The following is a 10,178-nucleotide window of genomic DNA, read 5'->3' as shown; positions in this document are numbered from 1 at the left end:
GTCCTGGAACTCACTCTGTAGACCAGGCTGGCCTTGAACTCAGAAATCCGCCTGCCTCTGCCTCCCAAGTGCTGGGATTAAAGGCATGCCCCACCACTGCCTGGCTTGGGTTCGTTTTGTTGTTGTTGTTGTTTCGTTAGATTGGGGTTTTTGTTTTTCAAGACAGTGCTTCTTTGTGTAGCTCTAGCTGTCCTGCAACACACTTTGTATACCAGGCTGGCCTTGAACAAACAGAGATCTGCTTGCCTGTGACTTCCCAGTACTGGGACTAAAGGCATGCACCACCACACCCAGTCGTAGTTTTTTGGCAGGAGGAGTGGCACAGAAGTCCCCTGGCTCCCTATTGGGGGTAACTGGGCTTCTGGTTGGACTTTCTTCCTGGACCCTCTACTCTTGAATCCTACTACCTCGGTGAGGAGCTCCATGTTCCATGGTGCTTTCCCTGCCTCCTCATTGGAGGAGGACTACAGCATCTGCCTCAGCTCCCTCTCTCCAAAAGCTGGCTCCTTGACCTTTTTCTCAGAGGAGCCTTGACTTTGGGGCTGCACAGTAGCCAAGTGCCTTCTGTCTTTTAAAATAGCTTTCCTCCTAAACCAGAATTGGGACCCAGCCACTGACCATTCCAACCCTCCCTCCTCTGACTCTCCTGACCAAGATCTATTTCCTGGTTTCCCAGACATATTAAAAAAATATATATATCTTTCCCTTGAACAGCAGATCTGTAAAGCGAGGGAGGAAGAACAGGGAATTCGGGAATAAAACAGCATTGAAAATACTGGGGAGCTGAGCCGGGCCTCTACTATTGCTGCTTTTCACTTTCTTTGCACCACAAAGCAAAGCTAATCTGCCCCCCAAAGATCTGCTATGGCACCTACATCGCATACACTACCGTATATAATACACATATATCATACATGTATATACCCAGACAACTCAGTTCTCGCCCAGGAATATGAAACTAGCCTTTACTAAACACAAATGTTCCAGAATCTGTCAGACACCTCACATACAGTATTTTATCTAACATAACAATCCTGTAAACATTGATATTAACCTTATTTTGTTAATAGGGAATTCAAAGTTTGACAAGGTTAATTAGCAAGCCAAAAGCCATACATAGTCAGGTGACTCAAGGACTCCAAATCCCAAGCTCAGTTTACTGACCATGACATTTTTTTGCACTTTATGTTGGAAGAACACAATCCAGGTATTCAATAGTCAACTGTTAGCTGTTGCCTCCTGTCAACTAAAGCCACAACTGACAGCTGGACATGGTAACACATGCCTTAAATCAAAAAAAAAAAAAAAAACCAACAACACTAGCTAGGCATGGTAGCACAGGCCTTTAATCCCAGCACTCAGGAGGCAAAGGCAGGTGGATCTCTGTGAGTTCAAGGCAGCCTGGTCTACATATCTACATAGTTTCAGGATTGCTGGTAACCATAGCCAGTGCTATGTAGAGAGACCCTGTCCAAAAAAAAAAAAAAAAACCTCCTGATTGACAATTTCCCTCCACCAGAGAATAGATGTCACACTTGAAACAGCTATATGACAAGAAGAAAGAGAAATTGGAGATAGACTCAGAATTAAGTGGGCACCTTCTAGGAACACAGGAAAGTGGTGTCCAGAATTGGAATATCTAGGGGCATTAGGCCTAGTGCCCATTGGGTAACATCTGCACAGCCCTAATGAGCAGACACTGAATAGTTCTCAGGCCCCTAGCAGGGTGACATTAGCAGAGAATGAGAGAGAGGCAGAGTCTGTAGCTAAGGGAATGTCCAAGGTTGAGCCCATGGTTGAAGGAGTGTTACCCAGGACTGTGTCTGTGGTTGAAGGAGTAATGTCCCTGGTTAATGAGTTAGTGTCTGGAGTCTGAGAACCACAGTGCATCCAGTGTGTAGTATTTCTGGGATAGCCCTTTGCCACTCGAAGTTGCTGGTTAAGGCGCCAATACTCTTTGCCCTTGAAGAAGTAGACTTGGCCATCTTGCCAGCTCATAGCTGCCGAGAGTTGGCCTGGCACTCCAGTAAACAGTTCTTTGATTGGTTTGGGGTAGCGGCTGAGGTCAGTTCTGGCCAGTTCGTCCCATTGCCAGTATCCTGTGCCCTAATTTGGGGTGGATGGGGGAGAAGATAATGTGGAAAGAGCTTAGGGACTCCAGAAGCTGATCCAAACTGTAGAAGTTTGGCCCCTTTAAGAATGAGGCTGTGCCCCTCCTCAGAAGGAATTACCCTCAGTTCTGTTATACCTTAAAAAGGAACACCTTTTGATTAACAGGCCAATAGAGAGCTGCATCCAGGTTGGGTTCTACTCTGTTGAGTTTCATGGGAAAGCCAGGAGACATCTTGAAATCCACATACCGCCACACCTTGTTTCCTGAGTGGTCAAAGGAAGAGCCAGCCACCTGTCACCAGATGGGCCTTTGGGTGCCCCTCTCAAAAACTTCTCAATGACTCCTCCCATCCAAAGCTTTTTAATGACCAGGCCCTTAGATGTGACCTAAGAACCCCACTTACCCTTGAAGAAATGAGTCCATCGTGTCCGGGGAGAATAGACAGCGGCATCTAGGTTTCCAGGAAGCCCCTCCCAAAGGGCAGATATTCGGAACAAGGGGCCTGGCCCTGAATCTGTTACAGTCCACACATAGTCACCCTTGAAAGCATAGGTCTTCCCACGAGGCCCTGAGAGCAGAAGCATGTCAAAAAGTTCAAAAGATAATGACTCGTGAGTATCTCTGGTGGTTTCCTTACTGGTCACTGATGGGCAGAGAAGGAAGGCACAGTCCCCAGTTAGTCAAGTCCCCTTTGGAGAACTAGTGCTCCATTCCAGGTACCTTTTAAAACTCTTCCAACCAGGGGCAAAGCCTTCTCTAATAGGCATTGCAAAAATTCCATTTTGTTATGTTTCCATGTGAGGGTTTTGTTTGTTTTTCCAGACAGGATTTCTCTGTGTAATCCAGCTCGCTCTGTAGGCCATGCTAGCCTTAAATTCACAGAGATCCTCCTGCCTCTGCCTCAGGAGTGCTGGGATCAAAAGCCTCTGCCACAGTGCCCTGGCCCATGTATTTTTATAAGGTGGCAACCATGGTAAATGCTTACCCAGCTGTCCTTTGTTTGTTTGTTCATTTGTTTTTCCAAGGCAGGGTTTCTCTGTGTAGTCCTGACTGTCCCGGATCTCACTCTGTAAACCTATCCTTGAACTCAGAGATTTACCTGTCTCTGCCTCCCCGATGGATTAAACGCGTGTGCTACTACTGCCCAACTGCCCAATTACCTAGCCCTCTTTAAATTTGGCTCTGAGTGCCACCCCTGTCGCCCCCTACCCCCCTTTGCTACACTTCTTCCCTGGTTACCTGCCTCCTCCTGGAGCCTAACTACCAATCCTGGAGGGGCGGGGGGGACGAGGTCCCAGGTCATCTCCATTTGTCCTGGAGAATAGACTACCCCCATAGCCTGTCAGCAGCCTGCTGGGGAAGGGTCTCACCTAGCATCACAGCGTCCACATCACTGCTGCAGGGGGTTGGCATGGGACCGGGATTTGTGGTCACTGGTGACCCAGTGCTCATCTCAGTCTCTTCCTCCTCATCTCCTGGCTCCTGGCTCCTCTTGCCTGAGAGGTGAAGTAAAACAATGTAGTGAAAGAAGTCCACACACTCAACTTCTCAGCTGGTCGGCTGTACATTTTCATCACTGGCCCCACAGAGAGAGGAATTGGAATTTTAAGAAGTTTCCCGTGGTGGCTGGGATGCACAGCATAGTTTTTTGTTTTGTTTGGTTTGGTTTTTGTTTGTTTGGTTGGTTTTGGTTTTTCAAAACAGGGTTTCTCTGTGTAGCCCTGGCTGTCCTGGAACTCACTCTGTAGACCAGGCTGGCCTCCAACTCAGAAATCCGCCTGCCTCTGCCTCTCAAGTGCTAGGATTAAAAGTGTACACCACTGCCCGGCTTCACAGTATAGTTCTAAGAAGCCCCAGCAAGGAGGAAATTTCCTGGAATGTATACTCTGCATCTTCAAGAATGGGGTTGCTAGCCATGGGGATGCATGCCTTTAATCCCAGCACGAGGGATGGATGCAGGGACTGGTGGGTCTCCATGAGTTCAAGGCCAGGTTGAGCCTCATGGCAAGTTCCAGGACAGCCAGAGCTACATAATAGAGACCCTGTCTCCAAACGACAGCAAAAAAGAATTAGGGTGTGAGGCGATAAAAGTCCAGGAAGGATGATTAGACATAAAAGAGTCAAAACAGAGACTGGGCAGAGGAGGAGGAAGAGGAAGAGGCCAAGCCATTTCACGCCATGAAAGCTAGTATTGTCTCCTTGAGCCTAGAGAGTTATTATTCAGACTGACTCTTATGCTCACCATAGAGAGCCTGGATCCCTGCCACATCATCTGGATGCAGCTTGAAGTAGGGCTGGTAGCCAGCATAGACAGGAGCCATGAGTGCCTGGGTATATCGGGAGTGCCCAAGTCCCAGGGCATGGCCCACTTCATGGGCCGCAATGATACGCAGGTTCACTCCTTGGTAGGTCCCCTCAGTCCAGAATTCATCTTTATCAAAGTGTACACTGCCAAGCTCTGGAATGTCAGCGTGGGCCAGGACCTTTCCTGGAATAGAAGAAAAGGTAGACAGTAATGTTAGAGCCCACACCAACAGGTCATACCCAGCAGGCTCCATATTCAAGCTGCTGTCGATAGTGATAACACACCTGTAATCACAACACGTGGAAGGCAGACACAGGAGGAACAGAAGCTCAGATCAGCCTCAGGAGCATAATGGGCTTTGTGTCAGCCTGGGCTGCATAAGATGCAGGGTCCACCACCATAGCTAGCTTAGGCACTTCTTCCAGATTTCCCAGGCATCACTCAGGGAAGCCCACAACAGAATCTTCACCTCCCCAGCCACTCTATCCTCTGTGACCCAGTCCCCTCCCAGGTGAAGTTTGAGAGAGGAAATGAAAGCCAGGCATAAGATTTCAAGAGTAGACTTAGTAAAGGCCGAGCTATATGAGAAATGGCACCTCTGGGGACTATTAGAAGGTCAGAGTACAAGGTATAGGCGGATGGAACTGACAGCCTGAACTTTAAGGTTCCAGAGTAACTAACTCAAGGAGACAGTTTATTGCTGAGGTCTGTAAGTTGAGAGCTAAGAACTAGTACATACCAGGTCCATCAAAGGTATTGGAGCAGTATGGGCTTTGGCGGCCATGGAAGGAGAGGCGGATGTCAGCCCAACCAGCTTTCACCTCCCGGAAGGTCAGAGGGGCCACACTGCTCCAATACTTAAAGGCTTGATGCAGGGCTGCTCGTACTCTGGGGAGTGAGAGGGTGGAGGGCACGTTCAAGATGCGGAATGTCAAGTGCTTCTTTCTCCAGTGGCCTGGTTAAGGGACCAGAAAGTGAAGTTTGAAACACAACCAGGGTGAGGGTACTCAGTGCCACGAACACTCAGGCTGCCCTCTCCTTCCCTTCCCAGGCTGAGTCCTCACCCAGAAGCAGGTATTTAAGAGACTTCTGGTTGAAGGGATCCTCCAGACCACAGCGGGGCTGCTTCATACGTGCCCTTGTGGCATCGTCCATCTGACCGGAAACGGGCAGTTCAGATGCTTCCTGGAAAGTTCTAGAAAGAGAGGGAGAACGAGGGGTCTACAAGGGCAGGTAGATCTGGAATGGCTGGAAATTGAGGATCGATCTTTGGCCTCCTTATGCCCAAAGTAATGACAAAGAATGGTACAAACTCTGAAGCGGAAGCAGACACTGCTGTCTCTAGTGTTCATAACTGGGGCTTTGTCTGTAGAAATGGCGGCACTCCAACTCTGTTTTCAGGATGTTTTGAGGAAGACTGCCTTCCTCCTCTCCCTCCACACTTCCTAGCTTTCTGATCTAGTGAACACCCCAACTCCACTCCCTGGTCACCCTCTGGAGCATCTCCCTATACGATCGATCGCCGTGCTACCCACTTCAGTTGGCTGGACTCACCTCCCAGCCTGCACCGGGACAAATTCAATCCGTAACTTTACACTTGCAGTACTTCCGAAGGAGTGTTCTGGCCTGGGCAATTCCAAAACGAAATGTGTTTCTCATTTCGTTTATCTTTCAAGACAAGCCTCTATAGCCTTACTCTATAACCTAGGCTGGCCTCAAACTCATGGCAATATTCCTTCCGGACCACAGGGATTAAAGATGTGAGCCACCATGCCTAGCTGTTTGGGTTCAGTTTTATTTTTAAGATAAATGTAATTCTTTATATTTTATGTGTATGAGTGTTTTCCCCGCATGTATGTAAGTATATTCCATGTGTATTGCCTACAGAGACAGACAACTGGATTCATAGATGGTTGTGGGCTGCCATGTGAGTTCTAGGAACCAAACCTGGGTCCTCTACAAGACCAGCCATTGCTCTTAACCACTAAGTCATCTCTCCAGCCTCATTTTGCTCATTTTGCTTTTTTTTTTTTTTTTTTTTTTTTTTTTTTTTTTGAGACAAGGCTGGGTGTTCATGGTAGCTCATTTGGTGATCCCAGCAGACAGGAGGATTAGGAGTTCAAGGCCATCCTCACTACATAGCAGGTTCAAGACCAGCCCTGGCTATATGAGACCCTGTCTCAAAAATCAAAATGAGGGCTGGCGAGATGGCTCAGCGGATAAGAGCACTGACTGCTCTTCTGAAGGTTCTGAGTTCGGATCCCAGCTACCACATGGTGGCTTGCAGCCACCTGTAATGAGATCTGACGCCCTCTTCTGGTGCGTCTGAAGCCAGCTACAGTGAATTACGCCGGAGGGAGGGGCCTGAGAGAATGGGACTGGCAGAGGTCCTGAGTTCAATTCCCAGCAGCCACACACTTGATAGCTCTCAGGGCCATCTGTACAGCCATAAATAAAACAATCAAAATGAGGGGGCTGGTGAGATAGCTCAGGGGGTAAGACCACTGACTGCTCTCCCGGAGGTCCTGAGTTCGGATCCCAGCAACCACATGGTGGCTCACAACCACCCATAATGAGATCTGACACCCTCTTCTGGTGCATCTGAAGACAACTACAGTATATTACACCGGAGGGGTGGGGGCAGAGCAAGCCATGCTGTCCTGAGTTCAATTACCAGCAACCACATGATGGCTCTCGGCCATCTGTACATCTACAGTATACTCATACACATAAAAATAAATAAATAAATCTTTAAAAAAATCAAAATGAGGAACTGGAGAGATGACTCAGCAGTTATGAGAATTTCTGCTCTTACAGAGGACCCAGGTTCAGTTTCTAGCATCTACATGGGGGTTCACAACCATTCTTAACTCCAGTTACAGAGGGTCTGATGCCTCTTCTTACCAGCTCGGGGAACCAAACATGCAGGTGGTACACATACATTTATGCATAAAATAAAATTAATAAATCTAAAATGAAAAATTTTAAATCAAAATGGGCCAGTGAGGAGGATCAGTGGGTGAAGGGCTCACTGCCAACCCTGACTGTATAAGCTCAATCCCCAGGACCCATACGGTGGAAGGAGAGAACTGACTTCCACTGCTTCACCTCTGATCTCCACATGTGTAGCATGCATGTCCACCCACACCCACAAAGACATACAAAAAAAATTATAATAAAAAACTTTAAAACAAACAACCCTAATTAAACTTGGTGGGTTTCAAAGAAAATAGAATAGGAAAGAAAAGATTCAGGAGGAATGGAAGGGGAATGGGAGGATAATGGGGCAAGAATGACCAATACACATGCATTCATGCACATGCACGTACATACATGCACACACATACATGTCACATGCACATATAAACACACACATACATGCACATACATGCATGCATGCACATATAAATATACAAACATACATGCATGCACACATGCATGTACTCACACATATAAACATGCATACACACATACATGTACACATGCACATATAAACATACAAACATACATACACATATGCATGTACACATCTGCATATAAACATGCAAATATACATACACACACATGCACATATAAACATACAAACATGCGTACACATACATACTGTTAGCTTTGGGGCCTCCAAAGCCTGTGGTGTCACATGAGCAGGTCTCACAGACCTGTTGCAAGGGCAACAGCCACCATATTCCCAGAATCCATTGGGCTCACCTCCCACCTTTACCTGCGGCCACTACATTAGAACCCATATATATACGGGGAACATTTCTCTCTCTCTCTCTCTCTTTCCATTACTGCCACCTCTTTCCCTCTCAATTAGACCTCTTAGACATGGAACTGTTTGGACCTAGTGTGTGGTATATCCTGACACGACCCACCATTCTAACACATCATTTGGTGCCGAAACCCGGGAATTGGCAATTCCGTCAGCAGCCGCTGCACTGCCCTGCAGGGATGGGCAGAGGTCACAACCACGTGGATCTGTCACAGCACCAGCAACCGAGGCTGCCATGAATACTCGAATTCGCAGCCCCCTCAGCTGGTGGCTACGAGAATCGCAGGCTTTCACCATGGAAGCTGCCGCTGCTGAAGCCACCACCACCAAGTCGAAACAGAGGAGCTGGAGCCACCCCAGGCACAGCGGGACATATGAACTTCTACCACGTGAGCCGTGCCCTGCCTGGTCTATCATGTGGGGCTAGCCTCTGCTCAGGTCCTCACCTACCCATTCAGTTTCAAGTTTTCTATTTACCAGTCCGCTATAATTCTTGCACAGACACTGGCATATTAATTGGTAGGATCAGTCAAGCTCCCAGGGGAGGACCTCCAGCTTTCCAGATACAGCCTGGCCAGGCTTCTCTGCGAACTACGGGGTTTACAGTCACACCTCCCAGTTGACATACATCTTAGGACTTCTGCCATTGGTTGCCCCTCCCTCAAAAGCAACTCTTCGTTCCCCAATTATTCCGGGATCTTGCAGACAAAAAATCCTTGGATCCAGGGTGAGTTGCTTTCCACAGCAGGCCCAGGGTCTGCTGGGTAGCCACTAGGGGGTTCTTGTAACGACTTGAACCACTAGCTTGGCTGATATTTCTTGGTTTTTGGACTGTTCTCAGATCGCTGGTATGAACAGTCCAACTACCCACCAAAGGGTGTCAGAATGTCTTCAACTGTACCTCCAGGCTCCCCACTGGGATGTCTCCTGGAAAATCTCAAATCTTTAAAGCTAACGCCTGATGTGAAGGTATCAAAATTAATATATCTCTGCAATAAGATCTGGATTAAATATCAACTAGATGAGAGTTCAAAATGGCCACTTAATGGCACCCTAGATCCAACTATTTTAAGGGATCTTAATATATACTGCCAGTGAACTGGTAAATGGAAGGAGGCTCCTTATGTCCATGCATTTGTCTATCTCCGTTCCAATCCCTCCTTGTGCTCTTCTTGTTCCCCAACCCAACTTCCCTTAGCCATGAAATCTACACAACCTCCGCTAGATGACACTACAATGCTAGATCCAGCTAACGAACCACCCCCTTTTTGCCGCAGACCTGTATCCATGCCTCCAAAAACCCAAACTGCTGCCTCAGTTTCTCCTCCTCACCAGGATGCCCCAGAGCCTGCTATCTCTACCTCTCTAGACCCCTCCCCTTCTTCTTCTGTGCCAGCTGTGGGCCACTCCAAACGCCCCACAATTGGCAGCTACCTTCACTCCTCCTGTCACCCAGTCTAAGGCTACAGCCAAATCTCCAAGTCCTTCCTCCCCAGAGACACCTGACCCAGCAACTGTCCTACCTCTAAGGGAAGTTGCTGGAGTAGATGGTCTTGTCAGAGTACATGTTCCATTCTCGCTTAGTGAACTTTCCCAAATAGAAAACAGGCTGGGGCCCTATACTTCTAACTCTTCCAAGTTTATTAAAAAGTTCCAGTATATCACTCAATATTACAGCTTGACTTTCCATGATGTTCATATGATTCTTACTAATAACTTACTTCCTGAGGAACGCAGACGAGTCTGAGAAGAGGCGAAAGTGCATGCAGATGGAATTCACCAAACAGACGGCGCATACCCAGTTCACTCTCAGACAGTGCCGGACCAGGATCCCCGGTGGAATTACAATTCTGCAGGTGGTATTTTAGCCAGGGACAGGTTCATTTCATGCCTTCTGGCCGGTCTTAGAAAAGTAGCCATAACCGGGTGGTGGTGGCGCATGCCTTTAATCCCAGCACTTGGGAGGCAGAGGCAGGCAGATTTCTGAG

General features: G+C 47.8%; 1 protein-coding gene across 3 annotated transcripts in view; it reads right to left on the bottom strand.

Moving 5' to 3' along the window:
• Window positions 1-317: 317 nt before the first annotated feature.
• Mmp19 (matrix metallopeptidase 19) overlaps window positions 318-10,178 on the bottom strand; it is a 16,280-nt gene continuing 6,419 nt past the window's right edge. For 2 of the 3 annotated variants that reach the window (XM_031349949.1, XM_031349948.1), the window contains exons 3-9: window positions 5,483-5,613; window positions 5,158-5,373; window positions 4,356-4,601; window positions 3,484-3,609; window positions 2,517-2,681; window positions 2,249-2,376; window positions 318-2,106 (exon numbers count right to left, since the gene is read on the bottom strand). In XM_031349949.1, the coding sequence (XP_031205809.1) occupies window positions 1,711-2,106; window positions 2,249-2,376; window positions 2,517-2,681; window positions 3,484-3,609; window positions 4,356-4,601; window positions 5,158-5,373; window positions 5,483-5,573 (1,368 nt within the window). In that variant the 5' untranslated portion in view covers window positions 5,574-5,613 and the 3' untranslated portion in view covers window positions 318-1,710. Of the gene's footprint in view, window positions 2,107-2,248; window positions 2,377-2,516; window positions 2,682-3,483; window positions 3,610-4,355; window positions 4,602-5,157; window positions 5,374-5,482; window positions 5,614-5,731; window positions 5,956-10,178 lie in introns of those variants that run through there. The other variant, XM_031349950.1, reaches the window with a different exon arrangement.

This window comes from Mastomys coucha, unplaced genomic scaffold (genome assembly GCF_008632895.1).
Source record: "Mastomys coucha isolate ucsf_1 unplaced genomic scaffold, UCSF_Mcou_1 pScaffold4, whole genome shotgun sequence".
In the NCBI taxonomy this organism is placed as follows: Eukaryota; Metazoa; Chordata; class Mammalia; order Rodentia; family Muridae; genus Mastomys; species Mastomys coucha.
The sequence above is the reverse complement of the archived record's forward strand: the minus strand, read 5'-3'. Positions and strand labels throughout refer to the sequence as shown.